The sequence below is a fragment of the Lampris incognitus genome, chromosome 21 (genome assembly GCF_029633865.1).
Source record: "Lampris incognitus isolate fLamInc1 chromosome 21, fLamInc1.hap2, whole genome shotgun sequence".
NCBI classification, from domain to species: Eukaryota; Metazoa; Chordata; class Actinopteri; order Lampriformes; family Lampridae; genus Lampris; species Lampris incognitus.
The window spans coordinates 16,141,737-16,159,281 of NC_079231.1; the positions used below are offsets into that span (position 1 = coordinate 16,141,737).

At 46.3% G+C, this 17,545-nt stretch overlaps 1 protein-coding gene across 4 annotated transcripts; it reads left to right on the forward strand.

Moving 5' to 3' along the window:
- The first annotated feature begins 1,914 nt into the window (after positions 1 to 1,914).
- Positions 1,915 to 15,660, forward strand: LOC130131532 (ETS translocation variant 5-like). 4 transcript variants are annotated; one of them, XM_056301250.1, is made up of 13 exons: positions 1,915 to 2,028; positions 3,581 to 3,650; positions 3,924 to 4,014; positions 4,323 to 4,370; positions 4,483 to 4,533; positions 8,764 to 8,887; positions 9,312 to 9,587; positions 12,328 to 12,650; positions 12,952 to 13,026; positions 13,154 to 13,222; positions 14,218 to 14,387; positions 14,746 to 14,853; positions 15,066 to 15,660. In XM_056301250.1, exons 2-13 carry the CDS (start codon positions 3,603 to 3,605, stop codon positions 15,297 to 15,299), a joined length of 1,617 nt encoding a protein of 538 aa, XP_056157225.1. In that variant the 5' UTR covers positions 1,915 to 2,028; positions 3,581 to 3,602; the 3' UTR covers positions 15,300 to 15,660. The 4 variants fall into 4 exon arrangements, with proteins under 4 accessions (XP_056157225.1, XP_056157226.1, XP_056157227.1 ...); XM_056301251.1 differs by having other exon boundaries at positions 14,746 to 14,847; XM_056301252.1 differs by having other exon boundaries at positions 12,952 to 13,014.
- The last annotated feature ends 1,885 nt before the right edge of the window (positions 15,661 to 17,545 follow it).

The window sequence follows — 17,545 nt, forward strand, 5'->3', positions numbered from 1 at the left end:
TCACTGTACCTTTTCGGGGGCTCAGCCATTTCAGTGGGTAAGCCTGGCAGTGACCATAATACACATCAGGAGAGACAACCCCCCCCCCATATTCAGATATGATCAGGTCACACACACCCCCTCCTCCCCCAACATCATTGTTTTTGATTATTTCCATTGTTTCCTGCTCTATGTTGATCAGCTGTGGCGCAGCATCTGATACAGTCAAATTCATTCATATCTGTTAGTACTAATGGTAATTTTTACTTCCATCTGCCATTGATCTGAGTAAACTAAAACCAACAGTTGTCATGTAACGAATATTCCCCTGATATTCCAGTGGACACGTGACTAAACTCACCCAAGACAATTACAACTATTTCATCTTTGTTTTATATAATATATGAAAATTGCAGGAAATTGTATTTTTGAGAACCTTGACACATTTACTCCTCATTTTTCATCCCCAGCCACCACGCCATACACACCCAGCAAAGGTAGGCACACTTATCAATACCCACAATGCACTTCTGCAGATACCAGAGTGCTCATAATGACAGCAGCAGAGAGGGTACTCCAGAGAGCACAGACCCATTGACAATCTATCAAATGAATAATGGATGCAAGAGATGAGAGGCACTCTCTCACACAAGCGGCCCATTTCATTGCCGTGGCTCCCTCTGTGACTGAGATAAAACATACACACTGTACACACCACGTGTGGACCGGTCACGACACACAAAGTGTGTGGCGAGGCAGCTCCCAGCAAACATTTATACAGCAATGTCACTCATATGAGAAAAAGATTATATCCTTTAATGTAATTGGAGGAAGTTGTTGAAGGACAGCACCTTGAGGTACTAAACCAGTTACATCAACATAAAGAGCAACTGAAGTGGTTTTAAGATGAGAAAATACAGATGAGCTGAAGAAGCGGAGAGGGTTAATAGATCTCGGAATGAGAGGAAGATTATTCCATTCAGATGGAGCTTTGTATTGGAACGGCCTGCGTCCGGCTTCTTCGACCAAAAAAAAAAAAAAGGGGGATGTTACACATGTCTGAGTGGACATGAAGAGCTACACAGACCCCAAAAACTGTTTCAAGTAGGAAGGAAAATTAAAGTAAACACATTTGAAGATGAGCTGAACCCAGTGACATTGCCTTCTAGATTTGAGCTGCAACCAGTTAAGCCATGCATACATGAAACAAAGGCGAGGTCCACACGGACACCTGGAAACAAAACTAAATAGAGAGTTATGCACAGTGCTAAGCTAGATGTCAAACTTAATCACAGTGGTGGTTATGACAGTATACTTCATTAATCATTAATGTACGTTTTGTGTCACATGGAAAAGAGCCAGGCTGCTGCTAGAGTGATGATACCAGACCAGTCCACCACTTCAGTGGGGATTGAGGAAAAAATATGAGCACCTTGAGTCGTAAAAAGCAGAAGTGTGTATGTCGTGTGCATAAACTGGGAGATGCAGAGAGAGGAAAAAATGTGCAGAAGAAGTATAGAGACACAAAAACACAGCAATAAATAACTTACTTTGACTAAATAGCATAAAGAAAAGCTACTGTGCAAACGAATAAAACTGATAGAATGACTTTAGTCGGGTTAAATCAACTCCGCGATGGCAAGAAACTGAGCTCTACTTAACGAATTATATAAGGCTGGCTCACATCGGCCATAGGCTGCGCGTTTGAGCCCTGTTGGAAAGCGCCCAGCGGACATGAATGAAACGCAGCCATTCATAAAAAAAAAACGAAAAAACAAAGGCGGGGCTGCTAGGTGGGGGGGCGGGTCTTAAAGGGGATTGGTCAGCCGCTTGAGTGGCGCTCCGCCGCGACCAATGGGAGGGTAGCAGGGGGGAGTCGCTGCCCTTCGGGGGTAAAGCGGACGGCCGGAGCGCTCCCATTGAGAAAAAAAAAAACCCACACAGTCAAGTTTTGCGCGAGGATCACTGCAGGGAATGTGGAGCGAGACAAGCGACGCTGCTACGTGGATATTTCGTTCCGCCACCGGTTTAAACCTTCACTTTCCCAGCGTAAGTTCTGCACTAATACCCCTATCTCTTCATGGACGCTTAGGCGTATGCGTTTTCACCCTTTTCCTCCCCCCCCCCACACACACACCCCCGCTAACCCTCCTCTTTTGATCCGTGAGTGTGTGTGTGTGTGTGTGTGTGTGTGTGTGTATGTGTACCAAGCGATGGTCCGACCCGCCGTGGTTTTGCCTGTCGCCGCTGCGCGTCGCAGACGAGATGAGCAGACTGGAGATCGCCATTTTATGGCAACGAAAAACGCCGCATCGCAGCGGGACCCTCCGGGGGCGTCCATTTCGTGCGTGAGATGCGTGTGTTTGGGCCGCTTTTGACGAGCGGCGTTGCTTTTGCGAGGAAGTTTGGCCGTCGCTCGCACGCCGTCTCGATTCTTTCTCCGCGATGACAGGAAAAATTTATGAATGACCCCCCCCTCCTCCATTCCCCCCCCCTTCTCCTCCTCCTCCTTCCCCCTCGGTGCGCACGGCCGAGGGATCGGGTTTCGCTTCATTGAGAAAAACAAGGGCCTCTTGGGGGAGGCCCGGTTAACGAGTGGGTGGTTGTGTACAGTTTGGAAACTTTTCGTAAAATATAATCACCCAGCGTTTCCTCCCCACCCCCCCTCTATGTTTGTTACGTCTTTTTTTTTTTTAATTTCTCTTATTTTTTATTTTTGCTTCAAAGTGAGCCTAGAGGATAGCAGCTGCACACACACCATAGTTGCGCAGTTAACGTCAAGGCATTAAAGCTGTATCACATATTCCCTTTTGGTTGCATGTATTGATATAAACCTCCGTGTAAATCCAAACTGTAAAATGTGGTTGAAAAGGGAGGATGGCGTGTCAGAGTCAACAGCCAAACGTGCTGCAGCGTGTTGGGCTTTTATTAATGGGGCAGCTGCATATCACATCTTTATCCCTTAATTGTACCAGTGTAGACAAATGGTTTGTGAATCTCTCTCTCTCTCTCTCTCTCTCTCTCTCTCTCTCTCTCTCTCTCTCTCTCTCTCTCTCTCTCTCTCTCTCTCTCTCTCTCTCCCCTATCCTCTATTAATGTGACTAATCTGAGTTTAGCGTGATAGTCATGATAAGGTCGGTTGTAACATTGGATAACCTTAGTGAAAGCTTCTTTAGAGGCTCACTCCCCCCCCCCCCCCCGTGTAACCCATATTCCTCCAAATCCTGAAAGCTACCTTTATGGGATGTTACATAAGGGCCTCAGCACACGCCGAGCCACCGTAAACACTCGCAGAGCACCGCGGAGGTTAAACCAACACAAACAGGCCGACACAGATGAAAGGACAGTAGTGGTAAGACAACAGACTCGGACCTATTTTTCCGTGGTGATCTCAAGTGACAGGCAACTAGATCTTGATGATGGGGGTGGGGTGGGGTGGGTCCGCCTTGCAGCGCCAACAGGTGTGTGTGTGTGTGTGTGTGTGTGTGTGTGTGTGTGTGTGTGTGTTTATGTATGTGTGTGTGTAATGTGCATAAAGAGCGATCTCCCCTTGTTTGACCTTTGACCCCCCCCTTTTTCTCCCACGTCTGCCATATCACAGGGAGAACAAGGAGTCCTGCAACATGGACGGCTTTTATGACCAGCAGGTCCCCTTCCTGGTCCCAGCCAGTGTGAGTATTAAAAAGATGCCCCTGTTTGATTTGACAGTATTGTGGTTTACGTCATGGATCGAAGGAGAAGCCCCTAGAATGGGGGAGGGGGGCAGAGCGGTAATCTCCTCTCATAAATTTAGATAAGGGTTGAAGGGGATCTTGAAGATCGCATTACTGGTTATAATGTGTTATTCCACATGTGCATGAGAGCGTGCCCGAGTTTGAAACCGATCAGCATCGTTTCTATGCTGCCTGGCTGACTAATTTTTATTTTATTTTTTGTGATTCCAGAAATCGCATGTGGAGGAACCACATGGGATCAGACCACTTAGCGATAGGAAGAGGAAGTTCGTGGATGCAGAGCTGGCACAGGACACTGAAGGTGGAGTCACAATCGGATGCCAGTCCTTCAAATACAGCAATATAACAGAAAAATGTGTTGTCTGACATTTAAACAGGTTTCACCATTTCTGCAACAGAAAAGCTCAAAGGCTCCCTTATCGGTCTTTGTGTAGCTGAGAAACATAGGCAGCATTTAGTGCAGGTGTATTCCAACAAACCAGCACATGCATAGTTGCACACACCACCTAAATCTGTTGTTGTACCTTTTTTTATCTTTATTTTTATGATAAGCCCCTGTGGCTTACAGTTGTCGTAAATGTGACATCGTGAATTTGATTTGATTTTCAGAACTCTTTCAAGACCTCAGCCAGCTTCAGGAAATATGGATCGCAGAAGGTGAGCCTTGCAAATACACGAGACAAAGCCTGTGAACTCATATAAAGGCGGGGGCCGGTTTTCACCTGAGGGCTCTTTTTTGATCTCCTCCTCCTCCTTCCCTCCCCTACAGCCCAGGTACCCGATGATGAGCAGTTTGTCCCAGATTTCCAGTCTGAGAGCCGTAAGTACCAACATGTCCTGTATTATTTATCGGGGAGGGGGTGATGGGGGGGAGTCATCATGCATAATAACATGCATTGTTTATTTATGCCTTTGGTTTCCACAAGACACCTACTTAGCCAATGTGGGGGCGGGGGGGGATCTATTTTGATACTGCAGCATTTCAGGGTACCTAAAAATGCCTCATAGGAATGAAAAGAACAAGGCAAAAACATGCAAAGGCAATGGACATGGAGTAATAAGAAACATAAAACCTATAAAAGACACAAGGTATTAGGAGTGAAAGAAAGGTAATAAAGTTGGAAAGGCCTGCAAAGGCATGTTTGAATAGGTGTTTTTTTTTTTTTCATATGGTGAGTGAATCAGGAGAGAGCCCCTAAATGGAAAGTCTGTGAAGACTTGATTTGGTGTGTCAGTTAGGTTTCAGCACGGGTGGTTCGGGTTTGCTGGGGTTTGTTTTGGACCAGTTCCCTCGGCTTTATGGCCATTAGACGACATCAATCAATTACAGAAAACTGCCCCAATCCATTTGGAGAGGTAATTCAAGCCAGTTGTTGAGCGACCGCAGGAGAAAGTGTTGTTGTTGTTCAGTTCAGTTACACCCAGAGCCACTCCACACCAACCAAACACTGTTGGCTTTGTCTCTCTCTCTCTCTCTTTCTCGCTAGCTAGCTCGGTCTGTCTGTCTCCCCGTCTCTCTCTCTCGCACTAGCTAGCTCCCTCTCTGTCTGTCTGTCTGTCTGTCTGTCTGTCTGTCTGTCTGTCTCTCTCTGTCTGTCTCTTTCTCTCTTGCGTGTGCTAGCTAGCTCTCTCTGTCTGTCTCTCTCTCTATGTGTCTGTCTGTCCCCCCCCCCCCTTGCTGCAGGCTTTTTACCTCAGAGAATGCCTGACATGTCTCTTGAGGTCGAAGTGCTACATGGTGCACGATGGAGCTTCCTAGTAACATGAGCCAGGTGCAATCTAGCTTGCGTGGCAGTGTTTTGGCTGGTGTAATAGCACTTTACCACTGGAAGCATCCTCCAATGGGTGTTGAAGACTGTGTGTGTGTGTGTGTGTGCGCGTGTGTGCATGTGTGTGTGTGGTTGGCTGGCACGGGGCTAGTCACTCTCATGGACCGTCCCCTTTTCTTCAGTCCTTGAAGCTCTGGACTGAGAGGAAGCAGTTAAAGCAGCAAGGCTCCTCCCAAAGGCATTTCCACTCCTTATGTGAACAAAACGTTATCTCTTAGTATTCATTTGAAAGTTGAAATATGGCAAGTAGGTCATGCAAGCACCTGGGAGACCAGACACAAACAGATTGGTATTTCCATTGTGATCCCTTAGCATCATCCCTCCTCTGGTTGTCTGGGTCTGAGTCAAGTCAACCGTCTTAACTCTACTTTCATAATGTATATTTTACTGCATTTACAACTACTGGTTTTTTTAAAATTATTATTATTTTTGAGCCAACCACTCAGGTTGATCTTCCCTTTATATTCAGTAGATTCATGATAATAGATTTGCGTCACTGCAGTGCACCTCCTATAAGAGCAATGTTTAACATGTAAATGCCTTTAAGCAGAGTCCCACTAGATGCAAAAGTAAGCAGGCTGGTGACCAAGATGGTTGCTGGCTTGAAATATTAATTCGAGTTGAGCTCGGGGTGTGAATGACCAGAGCTTTCCCTTCCCTCAACAACTGACTGCTTCCAAAATTCCTCCGAGTCCTGCATTCCTGAGTTTCTCTCGCCATGTCCAATAAACTTCCGAGATGAGCTCCGCCGGTATGCTCTTCGGTGTCCCGTCGATGCAGCAGATAGACTAAAGTGGCTGCGGCTCCCTTGCCTTTGAGCGGATGTGAATGTGGCTGTTGATGGTCTGGTCTTCCTCACAGTTTAATCCTTGGAAGACACTTGTGATGATGATAAGATTTGGGTTTGGGAAAAAGGATTATGAGATACACTGCCTTCCAGTTACTGGGGACACCATCAATCTGTTCTGCAGTTTCTTCCGTTGCCTACCAACACGGGGATCGCCAGTTCGAAGCCCCGTGTTTCCTCCGGCTTGGTCGAGCATCCCTACAGACACAACTGGCTGTGTCTGCGCGTGGGAAGTTGGATGTGGGTATGTGTCCTGATCACTGCGCTAGCGCCTCCTCTGTTCGGTTGGGGCACCTGTTCATGAGGGAGGGGGAATCGGGGGGGAATAGCATGATTCTCCCACGTGCTACGTCCGCCTGGTGAAGCTCCTCACTGTCAGGTGAAAAGAAGCAGCTGGCGACTCCACATGTATCGGAGGAGGCATGTGGTGGTCTGCAGCCCTCCCCGGATCAGCAGAGGGGGTGGAGCAGTGACCGGGAAGGCTCGGAAGAGTGGGGTAATTGGCCAAGTACAATTGGAGAGAAAAGGGGGGGGGGTCTGTTCTGCAGTTTCCCCAACATCTTTTTTTTTTTGTGTGCAAATGATCAAGTGCTGCCAAGGTGCCATCAAGCAAGGCATGCAACTCTGCAACTGTTGTGTGGCAGTAGGGTGTTGTAGTGGACATGGAGACTGTACTCCAACCAGAGAAGCTCCATTTAAACGCCTTTGTCAGCAAGTTTCGTCCCGATGAAATGTCCTTGAGCAAGGCACCTAACCCTGTTCTATCTCCAGAAGAGCTGGACCGTGCCGAGTGCTTGGATGTGCGTGACCGCCGTGTTTTTACTCCTTCGTTTTCACGACGATGTACAGTACGCGCCAGAATCAAACAAGATGGCAGCGGTGCGGTGCCATCTGAATGGTGGCGGTTACGAGGCAACAGGAAATGGAAGAGCTGTTATAAATCAACGTGGACACGCCCTCTGACTTCCTGCGTCCGCCCCCCCCCCCTGCTGCAACCTCTCAGTGCTCATGTTGCAGATAAGGGCGGACGTGTGGAAACCTTTCTTGTATGTTTTGGCCCCGCGTGGAGGCCGTTTCAAAGCTGTCTGTTGTTTTCTCGCCGGTTGACGGTTGCCTCGATGAAATGGTCCTCAGTGTGGGAAATAATGCTGTTTACAAATCCCCGTCAGACAGCAATGGCATTGTTCACTGAGACATTGACCGGTATTGTGTGTCAGCTCCGCGCTGAGCCGATGAGGGTCGAACTGAAGAAAGTGGCGCTTCTCCAGCTCACTTGGCTCCAGAGTAAATCCTGTGTCGAGCTCAACGCACATTTGTTTCTAATTTGAGGTCGCTTTTTCTTTGCTCTTTTTTTTTTTTTTGATATACGGAATTCTAACTCGTGGATACGTGGCTATATTCTTGTTAGCGACACCCCGCTTTGCAGGTTGAAAGCTGAACTGAATAGTCGACACTTGTGATTTGAAGAAAGGTTGTTGTTAGAGATGTGGCCTTCACCATGGAGGGAGTATTGAACCAACTGATGAAACAACCAGTAGGTTGTTGTTTTTTTCTGTTGCAATCCTAAAGATTATCATGCTAACGGTGGCGGCCCAGCGGTCGGCACTGTCGCCTCGCAGCAAGAAGGTCCTGGGTTCGAACCCCGGGCCGTCCCGGGTCCTTTCTGTGCGGAGTTTGCATGTTCTCCCCGTGTCTGCGTGGCGCTCCGGTTTCCTCCCACCATCAAAAAGACATGCATGTTAGGGTTAATACTCCTGCCTGTGCCCCTGAGCAAGGCAATGGAAAGAAGAAGTGGAGTTGGTCCCCCAGGCGCTGCATGGCCCCACTGCCTGTGTACAATAGGACGGGTTAAAGGCAGAGAACAAATTTCATTGTAAGAATGTCAAATAAAGTGGCGTTCATTTCATTTTTAACATGCAAACAAGTGCCCTTCGTGACGCCTTCAGTCTCCGGCGTACAGGAGATGAGGCTGACCCACAAATATCTCAATCAGGAACAGTTCGGTCATCGTGGCTGGTGAGATAATGGCAGGCCGAGCTCATGGAAGACTTATACAGCCATCAGATACAACAATATCAAAAAAGTGAAACTCTGGTTGGTCCGGCGGGGGGGGGGGGGGGTGCTGACAAAATGGCACGGATGACTCATTTCCAAAGGGTCCTCTGGGGTTTGGTGTGCAAACACACATGTCGTTACCAGTATCAACACCGGTGTCAGCTAGCCAAATAAGAAAATGGACGCTGTTCAGGATTTGTAGCTTTAAAAATACATGACGCCTACTTCACCACTGCTGCAGCCCTTAGCTCTGTGTGTGTGTGTGTGTGTGTGTGTGTGTGTGTGTGTGTGTGTGTGTGTGTGTGTGTTTTGTCCACAGTGATGTTTCATGTTTCCCCGGTCAAAAAAGTGAAGCGGGAGCCAAGTCCGTCCAAAGACCTCTCCCCCTGCAGTCAGGAGCAGCGGCTCACCCCGTACCCTGACAAGTGCCTTTACAGCTGCAGGTAGGGCTTCACCTTACTTACACACACACACACACACACACACACACACACACACACACACACACACACACACACACACACACCACATCACACCCATGCCGAAGTATGTTGGATAGGCCAGATTTGTCATGTTGGTGGATGGTAAAGTCCAACAGGTATGTCGACCAAAGGAAAATTCAAGTCTGCTTAATTCCATCACCAAGTGAACAACCAGTATTTGGCTTTTCTTTTTACTCCTTGGTTACTCTGTGTGTCCAAACAAGTAGCCAAGGCCGGGAATATTTTGCAGCCTTTACTTTGAAAACACAGATTTTAGGCAAATTCAAATTCATGATTAATTTGACATATGCCAAGACATGCTACACAACTTTTCCCGCTTTTTTTTCATGCTAACTTTGTTTTCCATCTCTTTGTCTCTCGCCAGTGCCTACGACAACAAAGCAGGCGGGGTCAAACCGCCGACTCCGACCTCTGCGCCTGCCTTGCCGAGTGGCTCTGCCCACGCTGCCAGGACGCACGCCATACAGAGTCAGATTCCCACCTCCGCCCAGCAGCTGCCCAACAGCTGTCCTCCCGGCCACGCCGCCTCGCCAAGCCCCGCCCATCCGCGCGTTCTGCCCCAGGCCGGCCAAAGTCAGCACTTTGCGGTGCCGCGCCCCCCTGTCAGCAGCCCCGGTGGTTCGTTCAGCCCTGAACACAGGTGAGCCGTAGTATCACGGACGATGAAGTGTACCCGAGTCATGCTTCAGATATCAGCGAAATATTCCTGTCGCCTTGTAATAATCAAGAACTCTGGAGAGCTGCCAGAAATAACAGATAGCCAGAGTAGATTGAAAACGACTGGACGCAATCTGTGTGATGAGGGAACAACCATCCCTGAATAGGGGGGGGGGGCTACGAGTACATCTGTCGCCATTTTACAGTGCTGTGATTGCAACTATTCCCCAATCCACTGTGACTAGTACACATGGCCACTGTAACTCTAGTTCATGGTCATGTCAATTTGCATATGAAACCGATCGTTGGTTTCGGTCGTTACGCCACTGTATTGTTTATAAGGGTGGGGATACCTGCAGTCAGCTGAGACTGAAGGAGGTCACTTAGATGAGTGATGAAACATCTCTCTCTCTCAATAAATGTTGTGTCCGGATGAATCGATTCACCTTTCTGTGACTACCTGAAATTATTTTCCACAGGCAAACGTGCCATTTCGAAGAGGTATATGTTTGATAAATCACAACTTCGTTTTATGCACGTCTTATTGAAAACATTTACGCATGTTAAATACTTTATAAATGAGACAAAATAAGTGCATTTAGGCGGCGTTAACCACAGGCTATCTCGTTGTTTTTATTTCCTCTCATCAGTAAAACAAACAGGATGTACAGTAGCCTTCCAGTGTTATAAGTACAATTATCAGAACAACACGAACATTCAGCACTATCGTCGACATGCTTCTTGTTGAGTTTTTTCAGATGCTCATGCCTGTTATCACAAGTAGGCTTGTGTTTAAGTACAGCTATTGATACCAAACAGATAATCAATCAATTTGAATGGTCAACGATCAGTTCATTAACCACGTCAGGTCTGTTCCACGTCAAATCCCATTAGGCTCATTATGTGCTATTTACTTATCCTGAATATTACTATCTTTTTAGGCCTAATTGGGTAAATTATTACGGCGGAAACCGTGTGTGGTAAAAATACCCACGACCTCCCTCGTGTGGCTGAAATGTGTACTGCAGCTATGATTCCTGAAAAAAAAAGACTGGAAGAAATTCTACAAATTTCTTTGGAGACCCAAATAAAATCTCCTCGCGACCCAGTTTCTGGGAATGACTGGGACAGACTGTAGTCCTATGAAAATGATTACTTTGTCCCGCTGACTGAATATTTCATATATCTAAAAGGCCTCTCCTGTTAGTTTTTCATGCTTAATTCAGTTAAACATAACTAGCAGCCCATAACATGACACAGGATGCAATGATAACTTCAGAGAGTTAAAAATCATGCTTAATGATAAAAAAAAATCAAGCAGAGTTAAAACACCAAAAGTCTTCGTCAACCCATGACATTTTCAGCTGCGTTTTAACCTTAGTTTAAAATGATGCTGATAAAAACATGCTCCTGAAGGTGGACGTTGATGATGTAATCCAAGTAATTGGCAGTGAAAGAGTGGAAAAACTGCGGATTCGCTGGCATAATGTTACAACAATGTGCCCGGATGCCTCAGGCTTTAAGTGACTTGTGTGGATTGGTATTTACAATGGTGTTGCTGTAGTCTGAATGAGTAAGCAACCACATATCAAGGCTGATGAGTATCGGTGTTTGTGTTGAACGACACCCACACAGTCATGAAAATGTAAAAAAAAAAAAAAAAAAGAATTTAAAAATGGCGACATGGGACCGTTTGGGAAAATCTGTTGCTTGGAAAAGTTTACTGTGAAATGCAAAGAAATAAGACTTGCTATGACATCAAAAATTAGATTACATTGCGAAAGTGATAGCCATGGAAAAAAAATAATGGTTCAAATTTTGTTAAATCTAGAGTGTAGGAGTTTTAAGAGAACAGATAATTACAACTTCTGTTTTCTCTTGTTGCTTTATATTTATTTCTTTAAGGTGAGTCTAATTAAGGACCAGGTATTCTACAGGCCACATTTTATTTATACATGTTCTCGGCATGTGTCACTGGCATGTTGAACTCTGCTCCATTTATATCACATCATGAATTAGTCTGCTGGAGTCGACCTTGTCCTGACCTGATTAACTTGAAGCAGTCTACATGGCATTAAGTCAGTGTACGGGTAGCGTAGCGGTCTATTCCATTGCCTACCAACACAGTGCGAATCCCTGTGTTACCGCCGGCTTGGTCAGGCGTCCCTACAGACACAATTAACCGTGTCTGCGGTGGGAAGCTGGATATGGGTGTGTCCTGGTTGTTGCACTAGCGCCTCCTCTGGTCAGTTGGGGCGCCTGTTCAGGGGGAAGGGGGAACAGGGGGGGGGGGGGTGGCGTGATCCTCCCATGCACTACATCCCCCCGGTGAAACTCCTTACTTTCAGGTGAAAAGAAGCAGCTGGTGACTCCACGTGTATCGGAGGAGGCATGTGGTAGTTTGCAGCCCTCCCTGGATCGGCAGACGGGGTGGAGCAGCGACCAGGACGGCTTGGAAAATAGGATAATTGGCCAAGTACAATTGGGAAGAAAAAGGGGGAAAAAATTCCAACCCCCCCCCCCCCCGAAAGTCAGTGCCCTGCGAGAAACTTGGCTTATTGTCAGAAAGGCAGAAAAGCAGCAGATGCAAGTAAATTCCCAAGAATATCAAGTTCTAACAAAAAGTGGTTTTCCCATTGATGGTGAATGCCATTAATTCGGTGCAGCCACTTTATCAGTATCTCTCTAAATGTTAACCCCTCCCTTGCCTTCCTCCACCACAGGTTCCACAGGCAAATGTCTGCACCCTGCTTGCCCTTCGCCGCTCCAGAGAACGCAGCAAGGACGCCCTACCCCCCCCAGTCCCACCACAATAACCACCACCGCCGCCACCACCAGCAACCGCTGGCCCGTGATGGCCGACCCCTGTACCAGCGCCACCTCTCGGAGCCCATTGTCCCCCTGCCCTCTCAGGGTTTCAAACAAGAGCTGGTGGACCCACGCTACCCAGAGCAAGGGCCCCCCAGCATGGCTCCGCCATCCCAGTTGGCCCACTTCCATCCTCTGGCCATAAAACAGGAGCCGAGAGACTTTGGCTTTGAGTCAGGTCCGTGTACTTCTGTGTACATTTTGTTCTTATGTTCAGGCTGTAGTCCCCAGATTACTGAGTAGAAGTAGTTGGCAGTTAGCTGAGCATGTCTCTCTAACCCACTTTCTGCAGGCCAGGTCAGTGATGTAATAGTCAATCCTATTAAAGTTGCTTTGCTAGCCAAAGTGGGTGAGTGTATGTATGTGTGTGCGTGTGTGTGTTTGTGTCTGTGTAATGGAAGCAAAATAATCCAACTAAACAATTGGTGTGTAAATGTCTGACATCTCTAAATGTTGACTCTTCCCCTTGTGTCTTGCAGAGGTACAAACCTGCCAGTCATCGTTTGGGAGGCCATCGACCTTCTACCAGAAAAACAGTGATGGTGAGTTCAAATGTGAGTCCTGGTGAGAGGTTTCATGTGCTTGCTTTGCGAGTGAATTTTTTTTATTATTATTGAGAGACATTTTGTTCATTCAGAGCATGTCTCCAACCTGAAGATTTGATTTCTATTGACACCACAGGTTTTGTTTTTGATGGAGAGCCTCGGCTGTGCTATGACGACACGTGCGTGGTGCCAGAAAGACTGGAAGGTAAAGCCCCACTGTCAGACTGGCTGCTGTATGGCTGGTTAAGTCACAAGTATAGCATGGCAAAATATGGAGAAGAAGACAAAATATCCTCCATTGGGAGATATTTCAATGTTGGGATGCTTGCGTACTAGCTGTGGAAACACAGTTCATCTGGTTTTGTACGGGCAGGAGGACACCGGGGCAGAAAAAGTGCCCCATTGGCTTTTGCCTCCACAGTACTTGCCCTAGCATTATTTAGCTAATGTATAGAATGCTGAAGTAAAACTATACGAGTCAAAAAACAATAAATAAGCTTAAAAATACATGCTAGTTGGGAGTCCGGGTAGCATAGCGGTCTATTCCATTGCCTACCAACAAGGGGGTTCGGTGGTTCGAATCCCCATGTTACCTCCGGCTTGGTCGGGCATCCCTGCAGACAATTGGTCGTGTCTGCAGGTGGGAAGCCGGATGTGGGTATGTGTCCTGGTTGCTGCACTAGCGCCTCCTCTGGTTGATCGGGGTGCCTGTTCAGGAGAGAGAAGGAACTGGGGGGAATAGCGTGATCCTCCCACACGCTACGTCCCTCGGGCGAAACTCCTCACTGTCAGGTGAAAAGAAGCGGCTGGCGACTCCACATGTATCAGAGGAGGCATGGGTTAGTCTGTAGCCCTCCCTGGATCGGCAGAGGGGGTGGAGCAGAGACCAGGACAGCTCGGAAGAGTGGGGTAATTGGCCGTATACAATTGCGGGGGGGATACATGCTAGTGCAGTAAATAGAATTCACACAAGATAATTTATTGATTTAAAAAGATAATTTAATACTTAAGGCATCTGGAAAAGACTACTAAACTTGTGATTATATTTCAGCTGCAACACTAAATAATCATCTTTTTTCCACTGCAAATTGTGTTGCATTTGTCCTCCTGTTCTTTGGGTTGATTGTACATTGCATTTGTCACACAATTTTTTTCCAAATGGTGCTCTCAAAGGGAGTTTGGCTTCTGTCCCCCAACCAGGCAAGGTAAAGCAGGAGGCGCCGGCCTTCCGCGAGGGCCCGCCTTACCAGCGGCGAGGATCTCTGCAGCTGTGGCAGTTCCTGGTCACCTTACTGGACAACCCGGCCAACGGCCACTTCATCGCCTGGACAGGACGCAACATGGAGTTCAAACTCATCGAGCCAGAGGAGGTTAGTAGTGATCCGATCGACATAAAGGCACATATTTCTATTTCTGTTCTAGGCATTTCGATCAGTACTCACAATAGCTATGTTTGTTTATTTATTGTTCCCCTTTTGGAATAAATAAATGTGATTGTGAATATGCAGCTTGAGGCCAACCAGGTTAGCCAATAGCGAGAGTTACTGATGCAGATGCAACCATATAAATTCTTATTCCACCACTTTCCTAACATTTAAGGCTACTGAACAGCGTGAATGGATGAAGTGGTAAACGAGGCCCGCCGTAGGGACAGTAACCGCCATTTTACAAAAGCTTTTTCCAAGATTTCCGGTTCATTTACCGGTTCTCTTGTCCTTTGATTTCCAGGTGGCACGCCGTTGGGGCATGCAGAAGAACCGGCCGGCCATGAACTACGACAAACTGAGCCGCTCTTTGCGCTACTACTATGAGAAGGGCATCATGCAGAAGGTAAAGGCAGGTCACGTTCCAATTCTCTTTCTTTCATCATTTGTTTTATCCAAACATAGATATTTATGATGCCTTAGTACATGCATAGTTTTGCTTCTCAGATGGGGGTGTGTGTGTTTTTTTTTTTTTTTTATTGGTTTATTTCATTCTTCATCTCAGATTGCCCAGTGACCGTCTTGCCCCTTTCTCTTCTGTCTTCTGATTGGTTACTCCTGCAGGTGGCTGGGGAGAGGTATGTGTACAAGTTTGTGTGCGACCCCGAGGCACTCTTCTCCATGGCTTTCCCAGACAACCAGAGGCCCAGCCTTAAAGGGGATCCAGACACTTTCTTGCCAGCTGGGGAGGAGGACGGTCTGCCCCTGCCCCACTACGACGAGGAGGGGGCCTATCTAGCCGATGGTGGAGAGCAGTGCGTCCAGGGACTGGGGTTCCCCGACAGTTACCCCTATTAATCCCCTCATCTAGGGGGCTCAGACTGTTCTTCATTCATACTTACCAGGAGGTGCCCAAAATGTCTGTGCAGTGTTGGAGTCAGGTGGGTGGAGGAGTGTCTCCAAAACTTGCATACACGTAACAGAGTTTGGGAAGTAAAAAAACAAAACTCTGTGCTCTGATAAAACACTATTTTCCATCCAAATAAACCATGCACTTATCTGGCTCAGTCTGTGGCACAGCTGTGTGTTGTGCTGGCAAGTGTATGGCTCCCAGTGTGAGACAGGGAAGGTGATCAACTCAGCTGCAAGCTATAGAACTTGCTAGCGTGAATTCCAACCATAACACACACACACACACACACACACACACACACACACACACACACACACCACACACACACTCACCCATCCACTTCCCCGCCCTCTTTAGCACACCAGCTTGGTCTTTGTCCTCCTCACCTGTTATCTCCATTTGCCGCGGATGAAATAGACACTCCCACTCTGTCATCTGGTGCTGCTCCATCTGTTGCCAACCTTTGAACTGTACGGTAGGGTTGAATGGGTTCACTCAGGCCAATTTGCTAAACCGCCACAAACCCAAGTCTCGCACGCCACGTTTCCAGGTGTAAGCATTAGGCTGCATGCCACGTTCACGCAAGAGAAGCAGGGCACATGATTTACCTCTGTCAGATCGCAGTGGTTTTGTGGTCCCCTCGCTAGTAACAAAAGCATAACATTGGTGAAATTAACAACTGCTGTGTAGAGGACCTTTTTCTTTTTGATATACAGAGAAAGCTGATATAGGGGCAGTGGAAATGGGTTGGGGACCATAATGAATTATTTCATAGGGAACAAGATGAGGAGCTAAGTTGCATGTCAATTGTGCTTTTCATCAAAAGCCATTAAAACAAGAAGGAGAGGTCCTGACCATTGTTCTCAGCTTTCTGTCAATGTCTGAACTCGGGGATCTGTTTTCACACCAAAAATTCTCCTCTAAGCCACGATACACAAATACTGTCAACTTCAAGGTTATTGGTGTATTTTTTTGTAATGTTGTAGTGCTTGAAAGGGATAAAATAGCTGTATTTTCCTGATGCTTTAGTATTTCTATAAAGATGTATATTGAAATGCTTTTTGTGTACGTTTTTCTTTCGTTTTACAAAGCTAATATTTTTGGCACTTGTAATTTTTTTTTCTATGACTGTTTTATGACAAAGGAACTGCCACTGTCCTCCTCTGATTCTATATGTAAAGCTAACAGGTTAATATGACACCATCTTGCATGGACTTTCTTACATATAGCTGTACCAATCAATGTTCCGAGATGACTTTTCTGCTTTTGTATAGTTTATTAGCTTCAGTGGCTGAAAGTATATAAAATTATATATGAATATATTTTTGTGAAGGCTGCATCCATTGGAAATTATTAAAGGCGCAAAGTTTATCCCGCTAATGTATCACATCTCATATTTCACCTCCAACCAAGGGAGTGGGATAACCATCCCCCATAACATTCCTCAATAGATGGTTCATATATAGAATTTGTGTACTAGTATATTTTGCTATAATCACAACGTGGTATAAATGTGGAGCAGAGGAGTGCCAGCTTTGATCACTGGTGTGGCACTGTTATAACAGCTGCGCACCTGTATAATGTGTGCCTTCTGTTGCTTTTGGTTAATCGTTTACTGGATACAATAAAATATCTCCTTTACCTACCCATTTTTTTTGTGTGAGTATTTTTTTTTTACAATGGGTAAAAATGCACTTAGGTTGACATTTTGAAAAGTTGTTACATTCTAAGTTTTGTGCAATAAAATTGTTTAGTTCTCAGGACTCCAATGTGATAAACATGATGTTTATTTTGATATTGTTGTTTGCAAAATAATAATAACAACAATAGTAATAATAATAGCTCAGTGGGTGGTATTCAACAATATGCCATGGAGAGACATGTCTGCAGGGCCCCCCCCCCCAAACAATAGACCATACAACCACAGAAATACTTTAGCATCTTTCTTTATTGCTACTTGCGTTGAACTAAATGATCAGGAAACCGGAGGGGGAAAAATTCTGAATAAAAATGAAAAGCATGCCCCTCACTTGGAAACCCAACGTGCCACACCTCATTGACAACAAATCTTACTTTATTCAGACACAAAGGTAGGTCCATGTTCAAGACAAGACATGAACCGGAACCTTTTCGTTGAAAATGTCTGTTCATTGGTTTAAATCTAACCACCAAACTTCAAACTGACTCCACT